This window comes from Microcebus murinus, chromosome 18 (assembly GCF_040939455.1).
Source record: "Microcebus murinus isolate Inina chromosome 18, M.murinus_Inina_mat1.0, whole genome shotgun sequence".
NCBI classification, from domain to species: domain Eukaryota; kingdom Metazoa; phylum Chordata; class Mammalia; order Primates; family Cheirogaleidae; genus Microcebus; species Microcebus murinus.
Genome location: NC_134121.1, coordinates 9,323,156 through 9,344,860, shown reverse-complemented (window position 1 = coordinate 9,344,860; position 21,705 = coordinate 9,323,156). Strand labels below are relative to the sequence as shown.

General features: G+C 49.8%; 1 protein-coding gene across 1 annotated transcript in view; it reads left to right on the top strand.

The window, feature by feature from the left end:
• MYH13 (myosin heavy chain 13) overlaps window positions 1-21,705 on the top strand; it is a 96,138-nt gene that overhangs the window by 40,001 nt on the left and 34,432 nt on the right. The window contains exons 31-38 of the mRNA XM_075993897.1: window positions 289-413; window positions 1,164-1,472; window positions 1,556-1,759; window positions 3,405-3,530; window positions 3,835-4,005; window positions 6,152-6,256; window positions 6,355-6,450; window positions 7,817-7,951. Coding sequence (XP_075850012.1) covers window positions 289-413; window positions 1,164-1,472; window positions 1,556-1,759; window positions 3,405-3,530; window positions 3,835-4,005; window positions 6,152-6,256; window positions 6,355-6,450; window positions 7,817-7,951 — 1,271 coding nt within the window. The remainder of the gene's footprint in view (window positions 1-288; window positions 414-1,163; window positions 1,473-1,555; window positions 1,760-3,404; window positions 3,531-3,834; window positions 4,006-6,151; window positions 6,257-6,354; window positions 6,451-7,816; window positions 7,952-21,705) is intronic.

Here is a 21,705-nt window from a genome sequence, read left to right as displayed (position 1 = left end):
AATTGTTTTCTCTGGTCTTCTCTATGATTGCTGTGTGTGTAGGATTGCTGTGTGTGTAGGTTTTAGGTGTATAAAGTGCCCTTCACTTGTCGCTTCCGTCTCTGCAAAGCTCAAGTAAGGCAACACACCCATCCATGTCTTGCCAACACCTCATCCGAGCAGCTTCACTGCATTGTCTCCTATAAAAATGTCGTGAATGCGTCGCTCAGTCCCTACACTGCCTGGCAAACGCCTGTGCTGTCAACTGGAGCCTGTTGAAGGAACCTAAATCGAGCCTGTCCTTTGCAGAGGAGATTTCCGACTTCACCGAGCAGATTGCAGAAACTAGCAAGCATCTCCAGGAAGTGGAGAAGACCAAGAAGCAAGTGGAGCAAGAGAAGTCAGATCTCCAGGTGGCCTTAGAAGAAATAGAGGCAAGTGCCTGGGATGCGATATGGCATTTGGAAAGTTGGGAGGACGGAAAACTGAAAGAGGTTTCCTTGACCAGCCCAGAGGGCCCTTCCTGCTAGGAGACACCGAGTCTCCACCGGGAAGAGCACCTGGCCATCCTGAGGCTGAAACATCTACGCTCTGCTACTTTCTGTCCTGCGTGTCCTCTGGCACGCTTCCCTTTTAAAAAATAAGTGCATGTGTTCATTATGTCCTCGATGTTTCCCTCTCAGGAGGCAGAAAACCAATCACCTAATATTCTGAGAGCTATTATAGCTCAGAATCCCTCAGCGTATGTTTAACATAGAGTCGCACACAATCGTCTTTGGCTGCCAGGAATCCTGTGTAATCAAAACAATTGTAGGAGTCATCAGGATGACCGGTTGAGATGTTTCTAGAGAAATTCGAACAAACGCAGGATAACAGGAGAGCAACTGCCCTGTCGTTTAAGAGAGCAGGCTGACTCCTGATTTGTGGTCACTATTAAAATAGACACCCTCAATACAATTTTCCCTAATTCTAAAAGATGCTCTCTCTCAAGACATGATTATTTTGTTAATAGCAGATACAAAGTTTTAGTCCCAGTTTCACCACTGTCAGGGGTGTTTGGGAGCAAGTCAAATACTCAGTCCTCTCTGAGAATTGTTCTCTTCATCTGTAAAATGGGCGTAAGAATACCCGTGCACAAAGGCGGCCACCCATGGCATTCCCAATCGCTCCCTTGCTTTTGTCAGGGTACCCTGGAGCATGAGGAGAGCAAGATCTTGCGTGTCCAGCTGGAGCTGAGCCAGGTGAAATCTGAGCTTGACCACAAGGTCGCCGAGAAGGACGAAGAAATCGAGCAGCTGAAAAGGAACAGCCAGCGCGCGGCAGAGGCCATGCAGAGCGTGCTGGACGCAGAAATCCGCAGCCGCAACGATGCCCTGAGGCTGAAGAAGAAGATGGAGGGAGACCTCAATGAGCTGGAGATTCAGCTGGGCCATTCCAACCGCCAGGTGGCGGAGACCCAGAAGCACCTGCGCGCGGTCCAGGGCCAGCTCAAGGTGAGCGTGGCCACCTCCGCGCACCCGCACGCGCGCACCCGCCTGCCCGGTGGCTCTGGCCTCACCGCTGGTCTCCCCTGAAGGATTCCCAGCTGCACCTGGACGATGCCCTGAGGAGCAATGAGGACCTCAAGGAGCAGCTGGCCATCGTGGAGCGCAGGAACGGCCTCCTGCTGGAGGAGCTGGAGGAGATGAAGGCGGCGCTGGAGCAGACGGAGCGCACCCGCAGGCTGTCCGAGCAGGAGCTGCTGGACGCCAGCGACCGCGTGCAGCTCCTGCACTCCCAGGTGCGTCTGCCCGGGCTCCGCTCTGGGTCCACCCTGGAGGCAGGTGGGGCCTCCTGCACGCCCAGGTGCGTCTGTCTGCCCTGGCTCTGCTCTAGGTCTGCCCAGGAGGCAGGTGGGGCCTCCTGCACGCCCAGGTGCCTCAGCTTTCCCTCGCTCAGGGTCCCCTCCGTAGAGAGGACCACCCGGTTCCCCCCAGCCCAGCGGTCAAGACCAGCTTCCCTTAAGCTCGGTTCTTAGAATGACATTGACTCCTGATTGGCAGGCTTCTGCGCTCTCGTTTATCCAGAGATAAAAATAAAACATCTTGCATGTTGTGGGGAAAAGGTAGAGCAAAAAAAAAAAAAAGGATTAACTTGTGCATAAAGCACCTGGGGAAGCCTTCACAGAAAAAGCACCATCTAAACTGAAATCTTAGAACATCAGGTTTTTATTTCAAGATTATTATTTTTATAAAAGTTTTTAAAAGTCCCTTGTTTTAAAAAATAGAAAAGACAAGGAAACACATTTAAAAAAAAGTCAACCATATTATTAACATCTTAGGGCCTCTCATTCTTAGGCCCTTGTGAATTATATCAATTTTATACTTTCTGTAAAAATGCGATCAACATTTTGCAACCTATTGTTTTCATTTAACAATGTTGTCATGAATGTATTTCTACATCTTTAAATAGTCTTCCATGATGTAGTTTTTAATGGCAGAAAAGCAGTCTATTATAGTTGGACATTATGGCATTTTTATTTAATCCATCCTGTATGGTTGGTTATGTTAGATTGTTCCCAATAAAAATTTTTACTATTAGACCGTTGTGATGAACTTCCTCATAACTAAATTTTTACACACATCTATGATTACTATTATCGTAATATTTCTAGACATAAATAAATTTCTATAAGTAAAATTTCAGGGTCAAAACAGTAAAGACATCTGTAATATACTGTAAATTGTTCCTTAACAAGGTTGTCCCAATTTGTATTTCCATTAGGAAAATATGTGAGAGCTCTTTTCTATAAATTCTCAAATATCCTAGCTCTTATTTTTTTAAATCTTTGCCAATTTTATTGTTGAAGTCTACCTCGCTGAGTTTTTATTACTTTTTTTTATTACTAACGAGGCAGAACATTTTACCATGTCTGTTGGCCGTTTGTATTTTTTATTTTTTCTGGTGTGCTTTACTTACTTGTACTTTTTGCCCTCTTTTCCTGTTGATTTGCCTTACTGATACATTAAGGAAGGGAATTTTTTTTCTGTAATAGCCACTGCAAATGTTTTCCAGTTTGTTATCACCTTTATAATTCTATGGTATATTTGGATTATTAGAATTATTTTTCATTATATACAGCATACCTATCAGTCATTTCCTTGTTCCAACACCTTCTACTGAATGATCTATTCTTCCTTAAACATTTGAAATTCTACCTTTATCATTGAGTCAATTCTGTGATGTGCAACCCTTGGATCTGTTTGGGGACTTTCTATTCGGTCAAGACTAAGACGGTACAACTGTACCTAGCAGGTCACCCATGGGAAAGACAAGAAATGGAACATGACCATGATATATTGCCTCTTCCACCCAACCTCCTCCTTCCCAATTGTTTTAAGTGGCCCCAAAGAACCTGCCGCCCTGACACCTAATTTTTCTTGTAGAACACGAGTCTGATAAACACCAAGAAAAAGCTGGAGGCTGACATAGCTCAGTGCCAGGCGGAGGTGGAGAACTCCATCCAGGAGTCCAGGAACGCAGAGGAGAAGGCCAAGAAGGCCATCACGGATGTGAGCTCTGTTCTGCCTCTTCAGAGGTGGCGTTGGGAGCTGGAAAGGGGGCCTCTGAGCCAGGGTGTGGCAAGTAGCTTTCATGCCCTCGTGACTATGGTCAGTTAGTGGTGGCTTCTTGAATTGAATTGGGGTGCCGCCTCCGCAGAGGCAGAGTGGGAAGGGACGCTGTGAGTAATCGGCGATGACCAGCCCGGGGAAGGCAGGGAGGCTCAGGACACAAGGCACTGACCCTAGCATCCTCCGTGGGCACCGGGCAGGGACGGGCGGATGGCCCACTGAGCTGTCCTGTGAACTCCACCAGGCCGCCATGATGGCCGAGGAGCTGAAGAAGGAGCAGGACACCAGCGCCCACCTGGAGCGGATGAAGAAGAACCTGGAGCAGACGGTGAAGGACCTGCAGCACCGTCTGGACGAGGCCGAGCAGCTGGCGCTGAAGGGCGGGAAGAAGCAGATCCAGAAACTGGAGAACCGGGTAGAGTGATTTGAGAGAACGCTCACTTGTAAAGCGACCGTGGGCTCAGCCACCCCGGGGAAGAGGCACGATCCAGAAATTTAGGTGGTGGGAAAGCGGCCACTGATTGAGTAGCCTGCAGGTTTAGTGTCAGGACTACTTGCAAACCCCCCCGTGAGCCACACTGCCCCCTCTCTCTCTTACACCTGCCCGTGTGCGTCGGTGAGTGTAGTGTCATGATGCTGTCTAATGTTCACATTGTGTTTTCTATGCAGATTCACATCGACACACATAAATGGAAAAAGACATACCTTACAGTCATAAAATTACACGTTTCGGTTTAGTTTACAGTTTGGATCAAGCTTCGCATTGATCAACCATGGCCCATCCTATGCACACTCGGTCGTTTCCTTTTGTCTCCCACTCCCAGGTCTCAGTCCCTCCCGGGTTCTAATCTCAGCCCAGCCTGCAGTGCTGGGACAGGTGTCCTCCTCGCTGCATCCCCAAAGGTTGATGCACCAGAAAAGTTCAAGTTCAACTGGACAGTCCTGCCTTTTCTTTACCTGGAAGCATATTTTGTATTTGTTTTTCCCTCTGTTTCCTGTACCCCTTGCTTTTCCCTTTAGATCTGCGATGGTTTATTTCAATCATTTTTTAAATGGGCTGTGCTAGCGTTGACATTTTGGAGGGCTCTGCGGAGGCGGCTGTTACAGTGTCTCCGTTTTCCCAGCGAGTCAGGAAATGAAAGAGTAGGAGGGAAGGAAGATGAGGAGGAGGAAAGGCAATGGAAACAAGTTTTCCCAGCAGGAGTACCTCGAAATACAGTCATTCTTCATGCCAGCCTCCCTAGGATGTCAGTCACCAAGCACACGGGTCCCTTTAAATGTGAAAAGATTTTTTCCCCACTAAAAACAGCAAAGCCATAGACATGTGAATAGCAAAAGTAAACATTGAGGAAGTCAGAGCTTCCAAAAAAATGCTTTTAATGTTTATTTTCAATTATTTCCAGTCCTATTCCATTAAAATGAGCTTAGGTCTGTCCTTCTCTTGGGTCTCTGCCATGAGGGAAGCATTAGGTCTCATGCCACCCTCTGGATTCCTTGATTCCTGGCTTGGCGGGGAGCCCTCGGCTACCCTCCACCTCCCAGGGGGAGGCACTTTGTCCTTCAGTCCCCAGCTGTCTGGTGATATGACTTCCCTAGACCTTACAGAGGCTTAGAAAGCATCCCCAGGAAACCAAATGTTTTGCAGAACTGACAGAAGACAGTTTCCGGGGTCCAGGAGGAGGGGAGAAGGGGTGTTTTGGGAACAGTGCCCAGAGTAAACCTGTCCCACTAGTAGCTTTCAAGGTTGTTCTAGTGAGTTTTCAAGCCCAGAGTGACCCCCTCTGGGGCCACCAGGATTCCTGGTGGAATAGGCCTATGGCTAGGTGTCCCCAACCCCTGCCTGGATCCCTCTGGCTCATGGAGTGGGGACCACAGTTGGTGATCTGTGTCCTCGGTGACTACCCTCCCCCCTCAAGACTTCCAGAAAGGCAGGAGAAACTATGAAATTAACAGCACCTGGGTAGTGCTTTGCAGTTCTAAAAATACTTTCATGTACTTCATCTAATTTGATCTCCACATTGGAGGTAGGCTGGGCAGAAATCATCGTCTCCACCCTAAACAAACAGAAGCTCACACTCAGTGGTGGCAGCTGACTTGCCTGGAATCCATCAGTGGGGCCTGAGCTACTTTGACTGCTCCTGGCCCAGGTTCCCCCCACGAGCTCTGCTGCCTCGTGTTATCGGGAGTCAGGGCCACCACGGAGAACGGCCGTGCAGGTCTCACCTGCGAGGACAAGAAGGCGCCAAAGTCCAGCCTTTGCTGCCCTTGCCTGGCTCCACAGCAAGGGCCTCTTTGCGAAGCCTGAGCAGGTGGCCAAGCTCTGTGCACCTGGGCTGCCTCTGCCCAAAGAGAACAGCTTGTTCTAAATCTCGTAAAGCCATGCAGGGACCAGTGGTGGCCCTGGGAATAAAATGTGGCGCCTGAGCCGTAGGAGGAGACACCTGTGCAAATGCAATTAGGGGATCTTGTGTTCACCCTAAAATGACTGGCACGTGTGTCCGAGAGAGAAGCCCGGGGGAGCTGACTCGGCTTCTGCGCTCTCTTCGCCCCCCCGCCAACAGGTGCGGGAGTTGGAAAGTGAACTTGACGCTGAGCAGAAGAGGGGAGCTGAGGCTCTGAAGGGGGCCCACAAATACGAACGCAAGGTCAAGGAGATGACGTACCAGGTAGAGGTCTCAGGCGCCTCCACGCATGCGGTGTCGGCCAAGCCCCATCAAAAGCGGCAGTGAGCTTGCGGCCCCAGTCACAGACGCTCTGTTCGCAGGCCGAGGAGGACCGCAAGAACATCCTCCGGCTGCAGGACCTGGTGGACAAGCTGCAGGCCAAAGTGAAGGCTTACAAGAGGCAGGCGGAGGAGGCGGTGAGCACAGGGGCTTCCCCGGGAGCACCCACACCGGCCTGGTGTCCCCGCTGGCCCCCAGGGTGGGCGGGTTGCCGGTTAGTAGGGTCCACTGAGCCTCAGGCCTGAGCCTGCATTTGCGGGCTTTAGACACGGGGACACGGACACCTGCCCTCTTCTCTCCCGTAGTCTGTGCTAAACCTTCCCACCTCCACGGTGTCTGTGCCCTCTGGCCTCACCCCCTTCAGCCCAGCCACCCGCCTGCACTCTACCCCTACCCTAAATCTCGCGACCCACTCTGGAGCATCCTAGCCCACCCTGCTGGCCTCAGACCAGCTGACTGTCCCCAACCACCCAGCCTACGCACTCCATCCTCTTCCATCCATCCCTTGATCACACAAGTGAAATCAACAAGAAAGATGGGATGGGCGGAAACCAGGTTTCACAAAGCATCTCCTGGGTCTGAGGGACATTAATAACAGCAGGAAGCTGGTGCCAGAGTAGGGGAGAGCCTTTTCTTTCACAGAAAAGAAACAGTTTGGGAAACTCTAGGTTAAACTAAGTTAAACTGGTTGCTTTACTTCAAGGATCTCTCAGGTTTTTGTAGGTAACATGTAATTGACTCTCCACAGTGGAAGAAGCCTTCTAGAATGTAGCATTCCCCACACTTGATTGACTTTGGAACCTTCTTACTGTATGCAGAGCATCTCACAGGGCTAGTGTTCTGAGGAACAAAATTAGGGGGGCCCTGCCCTGGGCGAATGACTGGGCACATGGCTTCTCCCATTGCCCTTTCTCCTCCCTGCCCAGGAAGCTGGCTGGCTCTGTCCTCAGCTCAGGGAGGCAGATTTGAACAGGGTCGATGCAGGGAGCAATTCGTGCACATTGGATCAGTGCAGGCGGGCAGGACAGGCCAGGCTGGAGGGCACCCAGGAGGGCCCTTATCCAGGAACTCTTGGAATACCTCAAATGGACCAGCTCAGTGGCCTGGCCCCCAGCTGGTGGTGCTGGGCAGACGCACAGGACAGGCGGTCTTGGTCATTGGTCTCAGATACTGTCAGGGGCCTGGGAGAACGCTGGACTCGGGTCTCCTGCACAGAGCTCTAGGGGAGAGAGAGCACATGGCGGGGAGCAGGGGAACGTGAGGTGGTCCTGCAGGGGCAGCAGCACCTGCAAGGTGGTCCAGGCAGTATCAGTCAAGGGCTCGGAGCCTTGTCCCCACACTCTGGAGAACTCGGCCACCTCCCTCTCTGCCATCAGGGAATCCAGGGCCCACGCGGTCCTGGTTCCCCAACTCCCCGGAGGCCTTCAGGCACCAGCACCCCCAGGCACCGGCACCCCCACACACTGAGGGCTCCACAGGCTCACTCTCCTGTCTTCCTGGCAGGAGGAGCAGGCCAACACACAGCTGTCCCGGTGCCGCAGGGTCCAGCACGAGCTGGAGGAGGCCGCAGAGAGGGCGGACATCGCTGAGTCCCAAGTCAACAAGCTGAGGGCCAAGAGCAGAGACGTGGGGGGCCAGGTGAGAGCGGGTACCTGAGCATGGGGGCCAGGTGAGAGCGGGTACCTATACATGGGGAACCAGGTGAGATCAGGTACCTGAGTGTGAGGGGCCAGGTGAGGGCGGATAGCTGAGCTTGGGGGACCAATTGAGAGCAGATACCTGAGTGTAGGGGGCCAGACAAGGGTGGGCACCTGACTGTGGGGGGTCAGGTGAGAGGGGTTCCTGAGTGTGGGGGGCCAGGTAAGAGGGAGTTCCTGAGTGTGGGGGGTCAGGTGAGAGGGGGTACCTGAGTGTGGGGGGTCAGGTGAAAGGGGGTTCCTGAGTGTGGGGGGTCAGGTGAGAGGGGGTTCCTGAGTGTGGGGGTCAGGTGAGAGGGGGTTCCTGAGTGTGGGGGGTCAGGTGAGAGGGGGTTCCTGAGTGTGGGGGGTCAGGTGAGAGGGGGTTCCTGAGTGTGGGGGGTCAGGTGAGAGGGGGTTCCTGAGTGTGGGGGGCCAGGTGAGAGGGGGGTTCCTGAGTGTGGGGGGTCAGGTGAGAGGGGGTTCCTGAGTGTGGGGGGGTCAGGTGAGAGGGGGTTCCTGAGTGTGGGGGGTTGGTGAGAGGGGGTTCCTGAGTGTGGGGGGCCAGGTGAGAGGGGGGTTCCTGAGTGTGGGGGGTCAGGTGAGAGGGGGTTCCTGACTGGGGGGGTCAGGTGAGAGGGGGTTCCTGAGTGTGGGGGGTCAGCTGAGAGCAGGTACCTGAGTGTGGGGGCCAGGTAAGTGTGGGCACCTGAGTGTGGCTTCTCCTCAAGGAGCTCTGAGTCCCAGGAGGGGGGACAACGGGCCATCCTGGGAGGGCTTGCCGGGCGCCTGTCTGTCCTCTCTCTCTCCTGCTGCGGCTCGCACACTCAGACACACCACTCATTTAGCAAAGACTCCGTGGTGAGGCAGCAGGAGGCACAGGGGAACCGTTTTTGCAGTCCCTGTCTCTCCCTGTCCCTGGAGATGCTGCCCAGGAAGCCCCTGCCTCTCTGGCCATTTGTCCTCCCTTTCATATCTAGATCGGTTTGTTTTCACAACGTGCACAGGGCAGCGATGCCGGCCCTTGCTATTCTTAGGAAGTCCCGGGCTTTCCAGCCGCTCCACTCGCAGGCGATGCCCAGCCTCCCATTTGGTTTGACTCACCTGTGTGTACGGTTTCTTTCTCCCACAGAAGATGGAAGAATGAGGCCCTCCTGATGTTCGTCACCAAGGGAAACCTCCGGGAGAGTGGAGGGAAACATGTGAGAAATAAATTCTCCTAATACTCAGATTCCCGGCTCTGCTGTATTTATTAGCGTGGCACATTCCTCTTCCATGAAGCTGATGTTTAGGGTCTTGCCTGCTCTATTATAGGTATAAAGCAAGGAATGTGAACGTGGAGCCGCCTCACCCCAGGTAGAAAAGATGAAAATCTAACCCATTGCCAGCTAAATCACCAGCTTCCACAGATATTTAAAAATAGAGACCCAGTATCACCCACACCTGTCAGAATAGCTACTAGCAGAGACAAAGGTTAACAAGTGTTGGTGAGGACGTGGAGGAAAGGGAACCTTTGTGCACTGTTGGTGGGGATATAACTTGGTACGGCCATTATGGAAAACGGTACGGGGGTTCCCCCAAAATTAGAGCAACCGTCTATTATTTACCATCTACTAGCTATCAGCTACCATCTGATCCAGCAATCCTGCTACTGGGTACATATGTATAAAGGGAATGAAATCAGGATCTTGAGGCCTCTGCACTCCCCTGTTCATTGCAGCATTATTCACAATAGCCAAGATGTGGAACCAACCTAGATGCCCATCGACGGATAAATGGATAAAGAATACTCGGTGTATGTGCACAGTGGAATACTATTCAGCCTTTAGAGACAAGAAAACCCTGCCATTTGTGACAACAGGGATGAACCTGGAGGACATGATGCTAAGTGAAAAAAGCCAGGCACAGAAAGACAAGCACTGCATGAGCTCACTTACATGTGGAGCCTAAAATAGTCAAACCTTTAGAAGCGGAGAGTAGAATGGTGGTTGCCATGGACGGGGAGTTGGGGGAATTGGGGAGATGTTGCCAAAGGGTAAAAAGTTTCAGTTATACAAGATGAATAAGTTCTGGAGATCTGCTATACAGTACAGGGACTATAGTGAATAATATATACATATATTAAAACAAGCTGTATGCCTTAAATATATACAATTCCTATTTGTCAATTATACCTCAACGAAGCTGAAAAACACTCAGGCAAGAGAGAAAGGAAGCAAGGAAGTTGGGGGAAGGGTGGGCAAAGGAGAGGAGGAGGAGAAAAGAGAAGAGAAGGCCTTTTCAGATAACTGTACCACATTTTCTTCCTAGGAACTCATAATTCTTGCGAATTCAGTTCCCCATTTTCCCCTAAATTTACAGAGAGGGACAGTGGGGCCCAGAAAGGTTAAGCACTCTGACTGTAGTTGTCCAGAGCAGAGAGGAAACTATACCCTGGAGATCCCAGACTCTCGGGCCACTAAGTAGCTCTGCTTTCCCATCCCATCCCGTTTAGGGGCTGTGTCCTACAGTTCTCCAGTGCCCGCCCACAGTCCCCCACGGGGAACTTCCATCTGAGCAGGTGGAAGGTACTGTCAAACTCATTCACTCCCAGCAAGACAGATGCTGTGGAAAATACTGGAGAGGAGCCCAGGTACCACCTTGCTCCTCCTGCCAACTAGGGTAACCCCTGCACCTGCGTGGACCGTCCTCAGGGTGCAGAGCCAAAAGGAGAGCCCAGAGAGCCCCTAACAGTCCAAGCCAGGTGAGGCTAAGCCCAGGCACCACCCTCTCTCCCCACCAAAAAAAGAAGCTACTGCAAGTTTCAGGTCTTTCGGATCTCAGGGATCCCACTGATTCCGATATTGTTGATTTGCTTACCCCAAAGGGGCTCGGTGAGATGGAATAAGGACCATTAGGATTGAGTAGCAGCCAAGCTAAATGTGAGCCACACTGAGCACTTATTGGCTGTAGCTGTGTGGCCTTGGGCTGGTCACACATATTCTCTGAACCTGAGCTTCCTCAGTCAAACTGACCGGGGTGGTCAGGAGCACAGGCTTCGGATTCTGGCAAACCTGGATGGAATCTTGACGCTATCACATATCAACTGTGCGGCCTCGGGCAATTTATTCTCCTCTCTTAGCCGCAATTTCCTCATTCTGTAAGGTGGAGATAACGATAAAAGTCATAGCTTTGGTGGGAGGGATGGCGGGGTTGTGGTGAGGGTACAGCATTTCTTGTTGGGGTAATGAACATGTTCTACAATTTATTGTGGTGATGGATATAAAACTGTGAATATAATAAAAAAACATTGAATTTTACACTTTAAATGGATGAATTCTATGGTATATAAATGACATCTCAATAAAACTGTTTTAAAAATTCACATTTTCCATTGCCTGTTGGTAAGTATTGGCTTAATATATACCAGGCACTGAGATAAGTACTCTATTCTCTAATATTTTGGTCCATCCCTTCCCTCTGGCCTTCGAGATCCTCCTTCCCATCTTATTGCCAGCCCACCTCAATGCCTCTGACACAGTGGGATTGGAAGGTGAGGACTGGCAGCACTGGTGGCAAAAAATGATTCTGATATTACCTGCCTCTAACTGCACCACGACCTCCACAGCCATCATCAATATCTTCGCCATCATCGCCACCATATCACCATCAGCATCACCACCATCACCATCATCATAACCACCATCATCATCACCATCATTACCACCATCATCATCACCATCATCAGCACCACCACCATCAGCATCACCACCATCATCAGCACCATCACTGTCATCATCATCATCATCACCATCATCACCACCACCATCAGCATCATCATAATCACCATCATCACCATCATTACCACCATCACCATCATCACCATCATCATCATCACCATCATCTTCAGCACCATCACTATCACATCATCATCATCACCATCATCACCACCACCATCAGCATCACCACCTCACCATCATCACCATCATCATCACCATCATTACCACCATCGCCATCAGCAGCAGCACCATCATCTTCAGCACCATCACTATCATCATCATCATCATCATCACCATATCATAATCATCACCATCATCACCATCACCACCACCACCACCACCATCATCATCACCATTACACCATTATGATCATCATCATCATTGCTGAAAGAGTCCATTAGAAATGATCTTTTCAATCTCCTCATCATTACCGTCAAGGAATCTGGGGCCAGGAGGGAGAAACAACATTCTCAAAGTCCCCCAGATTCCAGTCCTAGTCAGGCACCCCCACCATCCCTGTCACCCTCCCAGTAAGAGCAATAATATTATTTCAAATACATAGAACAACTGTGTGTGATGCTAAGTGTTCATTTGCCAATTTTCCTATTTTCCATCCCAGCCTCCCAACAACCCAAGATCAGGCATGGATCAACACCCTCATTTTCTGGATGTGTTACAGACAAGTTATGATTTGTCTAATGTTTTGTGAAGGAGATGATGTTGCAGCTTTTCAGACTCCCCGTGTGGCACATAGAGCCACACAGTGGTGTGCTTTCTCTCTACATGGGCGTGTGCTGTAGTGAGCAGAGCCCTGGGTCCCACCCTCACAGGGTCCCAGTCCTGCCCTGCCACTCATAAGCTTTGTGACTTTGGACAAGTTACTCCATGTCTTTAAGCCTCAGTTTCTCAGATGTAAAATAGGGTGTTAACAATTTATAGGGTTGTTTGGGGAAGCAAATATGAATATGTAAGAAGCACACTTGGTCTAGAGCAGGGGTCTTCAAACTTTTTTTAACAGGGGGCCAGTTCACTGTCCCTCAGACCATTGGAGGGCTGGGCTGGACTATAGTTTTAAAAAACTATGAACAAATTCCTATGCACACTGCACATATCTTATTTTGAAGTAAAAAAACCAACAGGCAAAAACACCCACATGTGGCCCGAGGGCCGTAGTTTGAGGACGCCTGGTCGAGAGCCTGGCACATAGTGAGCACTCTGACAACCTGTTACCATGGTGGGGAGGGTTTAGGCATGGCCCCAGGAGAGCCACCTGGAGTACAAGACAGAGATCCTGATGGACAACAGTCTGGGGCTCTGGCTGTGTCTCTAAAGGGTTTCCTCTGGCTTGAAGAGTTAACACACCAGGCAGTTAGGGTTCATCAAAAAATCCTATAGAATCACTCCTCCCTGACACCCCAATAAACCAGATCTGGATTCTATCTTCTCAAGTACTTCCCAATTCAGCTGAGGTCCCTAAGAGGAAGCCACCCCCAAGTATCTCTGCACTTACCTGGCCCCTATACCCAGCTCTTGGCCCCCAGATCTCTGAGTTAGGAAATACAGAACATTCCTATATCCTTCACAGTGCATAGCAGTGTCTTATACCTCATCAGAATTCAGATTATTGAACAAAAGGATGAATGAATGAATGAATGAATGAATGTCTTTCATGCGTAGACACTAGGTACATCTTGATGAGAATTAAATGGCTAAAGACAAATAATTTTTTCTTTTCTGGAGACTGGAAGAAAGAGAAGGTCGTGAAGACGAGATTTTGTGTGCTGAGTTTTCTTCCCCAGCATCTACGTGTCCAATTCCAGCTAGCTGCTGGAAACCAGTCTGAAGCCTCTGGCTGAGTTGGCCACCTCTGCACCCTCTGCAAAATGAGGGGGAGGGCAGCGGAGGGGGCCTTGCCTTGGGTCTTCTGCACTGTGAGACAGGGAGCGCACGGGGCGAAAGCAAGGAAGCTCGGATCCCTGTCCCGGCACACCCATACTTGCCAGAGGGCCTCGGGCAAGTCAAGAAATGTTTCTGAGCCTCAAGATGGGGCTGAAAATCCTGGTGTGACCTACCTACACAGTGGGGTCATTCCCACGTGGTGCTGTGCACAAGTGTTTCCTCAGCTAAGCCGTGCTGCCCAGATTGCAGGTGGTGTTGCCAATAATAGTAATGCTGCTATTGCTGTTGTTATTATTGTTGTTGTTGTTGTTCATCAGTACAAACTTGCCTCCAAAGCTGGAGTTTGAGGTCTAGGGCTCCTGGAGAGCAGGACCCAGCCTGGCCAAAAGCCCCCTTCAAAACAGAGCTTTGCTGCCACCTCCTGGCAGTGGAAAGGCTGCCTTCCGTTATACAAATAACAGGGAGAGTAAACTCATAACATCTTGGATTATTAGATATTCAGAGTCAGAGGTTTCCTTGAGAATCATTACCATCCGGTCCAGGGCCCTGGTTTTGTAGATGAGAGAATTCAGATTGGTGATAGGATCTGGTAGCCCCTTAGGATATAGAGCCAGAGTCAGGCACCCCAGATGTCTTGGCTCCCAGACCAGGGCTTCCCCAGCTGAGTATCCATAGAAAGGACTGGAATCTCGAGATGGAGGTGTAGGACTGGCTGGGCAGAGAGAGAGTGGTCCCGGCAGCAGAGGGTGGGACCATGGCCAAGGCGCTGCTCCACAGACCTCGTGCTCCTCATCCCAGGAACCTCGGCCAGGCTGGAAGAGAAGTGTTGGTCCTGCGGGGTGAAGCAGTATACCTACACAAACCACCTCCTGCCCCTTGCAGGGGCGCCTGACCCAGCTCTGAACATTTCTGGGATGAAGGTGGCCTGTAGCAGTTCCAAAAGCAAGCTTCCTGGCCCTTTTCCTAGACCCAAGACAAAAGACCAGGGTATCTACTTCACAGCAAGATACTCAAGGTCAGGACTGTGCCATTTGGCCTTTGGGGCCCTTTCCACCTTTTTCCACCCTGCTCAGTGCCCCCAGGAGGTTGACATCAGTGTGTTGCCTTGCCCTTTGGGTTTTGGGTGAGTCTAGCCAACAGGGAGCTGGGATAGAAGATCAGAGGGAGGAATAAGAGTGAGATCAGTATTTATTTCCTGTGTCTCTTCCTGTAGTTAGAGGTCCCTCCAGTCAAAGGTCCCTATAGGGCATCCCAGCCCCCCAGCCCTTCTGAACCCAGGCTCTGGTAAATGGCCTCTGTTTGCACCACCTTCGGGCCTAGGGAGGGCAATAGAGCCCTGAACAGTCAGACCTGGAATTCCACTATATCCCTGTGGCTTCCTTCTCCCTGTCCACACCTTGGCAAACAGTCCCTTCCTCAAACACTCTTCACATTATGCTAATTTGGATGTGCTACCCATTTTCTGCAGACACCTTGACTGACACAGGACCCCTGCCCTGCATCTCTATTTTACTGGCTTAGGGCCCCTCCCACAGAGCAGGACCGGCTGCCCATGGGAAGTAAGAGTGTCACCTCTCAGCTGTTGGTGAATCTCTCCATTCATACTCAGACACACAATAACGCACTCAGTTTCACTGCACATGTCAACCTGCCACCAGACTTCACCAAACTCGAGCTTTTAGGACGGCTTTCAGGCTCCTTTTTGTAATTCAAACCAGAGCTTACACGCATTGCTTGCGAACCCATAAAGAAATAGTCATTTCCATCTGGGATCTAAGTGGGGTAAGTGGTGTCCTAGAACCAGCTCATACCAACTCACACGCGCCGATTATAGCATTTTCAGGAATTTTGAAAGTCAGCTGTCAAACACAGACAAAAAAAAAAAATTAAAGTATGTAAACATAATTAAATGAGTTTTATATTAAAAAGGTATTAAATATTCAAACATTTAATATTCAAATATTCAAAACGTATAACCTCTTAATTATTTACATTTCATTATTATCCACAATCTCTTGAGGTCACCTATAACTATTACACCTGTGCGGCGGAGACACTATCTAACGGTGTGCAAGGGCTTCTCTTCCCATCTCTGCATTCAGCGATGCTGTGTTGCTAGCTGGGAATTGGCTATGGTGGGAATATTTACACCACAGAAATTGGCAAACACTACAAAGCAGGGTGTTTTTGTTCCTTTGTTAAACATTTACCAGCACACCACTCAGTGGAACCAGTAAAATCCAAGTAAAAACAAAACCGCAAATCTGTATATAAAGGTATTGGAGTATGCGGGGTCACCACCCCACACACCCTCCCACCAGTCCTACTAAGTAAGCTCAAACAAGGCAGCAAATTGAGAAATCTTCTCAAGACTAGGCATTTACATCCTGTGCAGTGTGCAGCAGGGAGGGAAGGCAGAAAGCAAAGTATGGACTGTGCTGTCCCAGCCTCAACTCCACTGTACTCTAGTCGTAAGAACTCACTGGGCTGTAACAGAAAGTCAGCTACAAGTGTCTCAGCAGAACAAAGACAATGGATTGGTTCACCTAAATGAAAATTCCAACCGTAGTCAATCTTCAAGCTGACCTGATTCACAAATTCATGGTTGGATTTAGGTTTTCAGGTGATTTCTTATTTTTCTTTCCCTTTCCATCTCTCAGTTCTGCTTCCCTCTAAATTAACATTATTCCCAAGAAGGCTGCCCCTTTGTGATGACAAATTTGCCAAGCTTCTATCCTATACCTTAAAATCTTATGCTAGCAACCTAAAGAAAGTTCCGGCAAAAAACCCAGGACTGATCCTCATTGGCTCCGATTGCCCAGCCTGGCCATGCGCCCCTGGCCAGGAGGTGGTCGGAGGCTGTGGAGGTTTGCTCAGCCAGATCTGAGTCATGGGCACAGCCCTGAAGCTTTGGGTGGGCCCAGCCCCAGCCAGACTGCACAAACTGAGAGCCAGGAGGGGTGCTCCTAATCCCTCCTGCTGGGTCAAGTTCCTATTCCCACAAGAAACTGTGAGCAAAGAAACACTGATGTGCACTAGGAGGACTTGCTAGCATTGTGGCCGTGGACAACGCTGAGTCTGTTTCTCACTTTTAAACTCGAGCTGCCCATGCCTTCCCACATGGTCGTTGTGTGGGCAGCACTGCATGGTGGCACACAGTAGGCTACCTGGGAATGCCCCTCGGCATCTCCCTTTCTTCCTTCCTTATCCTCACTTGCCTCTTTCCCACGAAAGAGACAGTGCTGCTAGGATTCTGAGACACAGGTTCTAAGATTCTAACCAGCTGGCTCTCAGACCCGGCCGACGCCTCTCATCCCTCCTCCCCTGCTAAGAGTCCAACTTCTGGGAACAGAACATGATCCCCACCCCCCTCTCCATGACCTGAATTCCACGCGGGGCCTCTCACTGCTGACAGCAGGAGGAAGAGACCATTGCTCAGAGCTGCTGCCCCCGGCCAGGAGCTTCCTGTCCCCTGAGTCAGGAAGGAGAGATCTGGGTGGAGCCAGACAGAACATCTGGACCCAAATCAGGGCGTCACTGGGATTCTGACCCAGGGCCGCCCACGGCAGGCTGGTGGCCCGGCGGGCGCTCCTGCTGGAGAGCAAGCAGGCGGTCCCCCACTTACCGGCTAATTGAGCAAGGGCCCGCAACAGGCCAGGAGCTGTTCCGAGCACGGGGGCACAGTAGCGAAATAAGTGACAAAAGTCTGAAGTGCCTTCCTCTCAAAGATACCCCAAATTCATCACATGCGTCAATCAACCGTTCGGCTGAGTGCCTGAGGACTGTCACCTGCCTCGCCTGCTCTCCCACCCCCTCTGCAGACACTCGGCACCTCCTTCCAGGTCCCCAGAAAGAATGAACACTCATAACAGCATTTTTATAACAATGAAATGATTGCAAATAACCTAACATGCTCAGTAATAGACCACTGGCCGAATACACGATGGTAAGAATTGGTTTCCTAGCAGCTAAATATAACGGGGTGCTTGTTAAGTGCTAGGTGCTATTTTAGGGGCTTTGCCTGCGTCGTCTTATTTAATTCTCACAAAACCTCTATGCTGTGGGTTCTTATTTTATCCTCATTTTACAGGCATAGAAGGCCCAGAGACATTAAGAAATGTGCTCAGTGTCACACAGCTAGTAAGTGATAGGGCCTGAGCTTACGATGGCCACGCTACTCTAGGGTCACTTGAGGGCTCTGTGTGTTTTAAAGGGCAAAAGCACAAATAATATTTGGCCACATGGAGAGGTATATATTAGTGTACTTACTGAAAGAAGTAAAATGAAAGGAGTCTAAGTTCACACGCACATACTGATCCCAGCCATTGAAATGTATGGATGTGTCAGAAAAGCCCACATTCAGGGGAATGAAATGGAATTTCTAATCTAGTTGTCTTCATTTCTCTGTAAAGCTGCGAATAATTTTTTTTTAAGTTATCTACCTGTGAGTTTTATGGGCTTGGGGCGAGGCAAGTTATTCACTAATTTAATGAGCTCTTGCTGAGATGCTACGGAGTGAGACTGGCTCCGTCCCTCTGGTCCTTCCCAGAAAGTGCATCTCCTGGGAACTTCTGAGAAATGAAGCTTTGGCTCAAGCCCGGCTTTGGGGAGTGAGATTGCTCTGCACGGCTCCGAGAGAGGGAGGAGGGGACGTTGGCCTAGTGGGGATGGGTGACCCTCAGAAAGGATGTGACAAAAGGGTCTTGGTCTGGTCAGAAAGCCCCTCTCCTTGGCAAAGAAAGGACCCCTCTTGCCACTCTCTGCTATCCTGCCTGTCCCCAAGTGCCCCAGTGTGCATGATGGGGCGGGTGGAGGACGGAAAATCCTGGTAACTAGTGTGGAACTGAGGTGACTCTGGCTGGGGCAGGCAGGAGCCCCCGGAGAGGGGATGGGGAGCAGGAGGGGCGCCAGGGCGGGAGTCCGGGAGAGGCAGATGCGCAGTGCACTGTCTAGCTCTGGGGTGATTTCCTTCCTCCAGCAGCAAGAGCTTCCCAGAAACATGAGCCATCTGAAAACCCCCCAGGGCTGGCGCCAGCCCAGGAAATACTGAAGAAGTAGCTCCAAATGCTGGGGAGGATGGAGCAGGGGGCAGATCAGAACAGAGAGAAGAAGAGGCAGTGGAGTGCATAGCGTCACAGGGGCAGCCTGTCTTGGGGGGAAGCGGGGTGCTGCAGATCTGGCAACTGTGGGACGTGCAGCAGTTGAGGTAACTGGTCATGTTCAGCCCAGAGGAGAAGCCTGGGGGATGGTAACATGATGGCCTGCTTCAAATATTTAGGTAGACACTCGTGAGCAAAGAGAACAGGTTCTGCATTAGTCCAGCGCCTTGCTATTCTAAGTGTGGTCCACAGACCTGCAGCACCCATCTCCCCTGGATGCTTAAAAAACCAGAGTCTCAAGCCCCTCCCAGGTGTAGTGAATCGAAATGTGCAACTTAACAAGGTCCCCAGGTAACTAGGCTTGGGAAGCACAGATCTGGGGCAACTTCTACCCAAATTGCAGTCCAGGGACCAGTGCCCATCTCTGAACTGTTTGTTAATGGTCTCTTTGGGGATAAGTACGGAATTTGAGAGTGTTTGGAAGCTTTAAAACAATTTAATGCTGGGTTGACATCCGAGTTCGTGGTGAGCAGACTCATCCCACTTGGTAGAGGGCATCTTCAGTGTTGCAGAACTGGTTATTCCTGGTAGGGTCACGTGAGTGGGGGGGACAGATGCCCTTCACCCCTGACAGTTTGAGTAGCAGGGTTCAGGTCAGCGGTTCTGAAACTTCAGCACATCTCACGATCCCCAGGAGGACTTGCTAAACTGCAGACTGCTAAGCCCCACCCCAGAGTTTCTGATTCACTAGTTCTCATCAAGACCTGAGAATTTGCGTTTCTAACAAGCTCCCAGGTGGTGGTGATGCTGCTGGTGCTGTAACCACACAGTGGGAACCACTGCTCAAGGTAGAAGGCAGGTCCAGACCAGTGGGCAAGAGTTACGGGACCCAGATTCTAGCTTAACGTAAAGAATGTTCTGACAGTCAACTATGTAATTGCAATTAACATAGATAATTAGCTATGCAATTGGGTGAGCTCACTGTTTATAAAACGCTTTAACACTGCTTCGCTTCCTAACCCTGTGAGATAAGTTGTTATAATTCCTGTTTTAGAGATGAGCAAACTGACTTGCCTAAGGGCCAATGGTGAAGTCGGTTGCCTGGTGTTTCAGACAGAGCCCAGGGAGCCTCCCTTTGGGTGGTGCTGAAGGGATTCTGGCATTGGCTGGGACTTTGGTTCAGATGGTTTTAAGGCCCTTCCTCCCATTGAAGAATCTGGAGCCTCTTTCTCCAAGAATTCCATCCAGCTGTCCTCACTAGAGCTCATGCAGGTCCATTCATTGCACAGCGAAATGCCTCGACATTTGGAATCTGCCTAACTCAGAGAACCAATATTTTCCCAATAACCAATGCATGGTGCTACAAAACCACACATGGCTAAAAGAGCCATTCAAAGCGAGAGATAAACCAACGGATTTTAATGTAGCAGATTATGAAAAGTTTAGTGATATGGTTTTGGATTTCACATTGCTACTATCCTTTAAGAAACTACCAATTTTCAAATTTTGGAGTACAATCGAAGAATATCCATAATTATCTGAAAAGCCATTAAAATGGTTCTCCTTTTGTAACTACTTATGTATGTGAGACTCTACTTTAGCCAAAACAAACAACCAAACAAACAAAAAAACTTGTTGCACTAGATTCAATACAGAAGCAGACATGAGAACCAGCTACCTTCTATTCAGTCAGAAATTAAAATGATTTGCAAAACTGTAAGATAATGCCACTCTTCTCACTAATTTGAATAATTCTCACTGCTTGAGAAAAATTCTCACTTCTCACTGTTTTGAAAAATGCAATTATTTTGCACAAAATTAATTGTGTTAATTGTAATGCATTAATTATTGCTATTTTTAGTGAATTAATAATTTTTTTTTTAATTCTCAGTTTTATTTTCTAGTGCAGTACATTTCAGTAGGTAGGACCCACATGGACAAAATTTCTCTGGAGTCCTCAATACTTTTTAAGAGTGTGAAGGGCTGCAAAGAGCAAAACTGTTGAGAACCACTCATGTAGAACTTTAGCTGAACCTTGAAAAAGCCGGTTGTGGCCAGAGCCTTGGAAAGGAATGTGGATAGATACCTCCTTCACGTCTTCCCCAGTACAACGTCAACCCACCCCCAGTGAGGCAAAATCCCCAGGGTGCAGCGTAGGAAAAAGGAAAAGGAAACCCTCTCTCACTTCCTTTCCTGGAATGTGCCTGGGCAGCCTCGCTAAAGCTCAGAAGTGTCACTTCCTCTCCTCCCAGAGGCATGGCTATGGAGGTTTCCCGGTCACTGAAGGTGCTGAATGTCTGTCTGGGCCAGAGGGGAGAAGCATGGGGTTGGAGGGAGGCCCCTGAAATTAGAGAACCAGGAGAACTGCTCATTGTACCCGCACTACTATGCTGACCCTGCTCCCAGCCAGAGACAAACAGCTTGGAGCGAATGTGAATCAGCGGCACCACTAGGTTGCTGAGACTCTGTAACTTTGGCTTTTTATATAATTCCCCATGTTCTCCCTCCCCTCCAAAACCCAGGCACATGGGGGCACGCACCCCCCAATCACATCTCCTCCAAGTTTACAAAAACTCGTTATCTGCCCAACTTAGGGGAAGACTGGTGTAAATGATCTGCCGTGTCCCTGTTGCTCCCAGCAGGATGGAGCCCGAGAGGAGGAGCCCTGTCTGTCCTGCCCTCCTTAAGGACGCAGGGCCTCTGCCCAAGTGCAGGGCAGTGAACACGGCAGTGACAACCGCAAGCCAGGATTTCTGTATGTCTTGGCTTTAAACACTCATGAAAGTGAAATGTTTAAGGGAAAAATAATTCCAGTCTTACCCAAACTTATCCCGGAGGAGGGGGGGGAGTACTTGCCCCAGCTCATTTTATGGTCAGTATAATCTCCGTATCAAAACAAAGATTAAAGGTCCATTTCATGCATGAACATGGATACAAAAAAAGCCTAAAAAACTATTAGC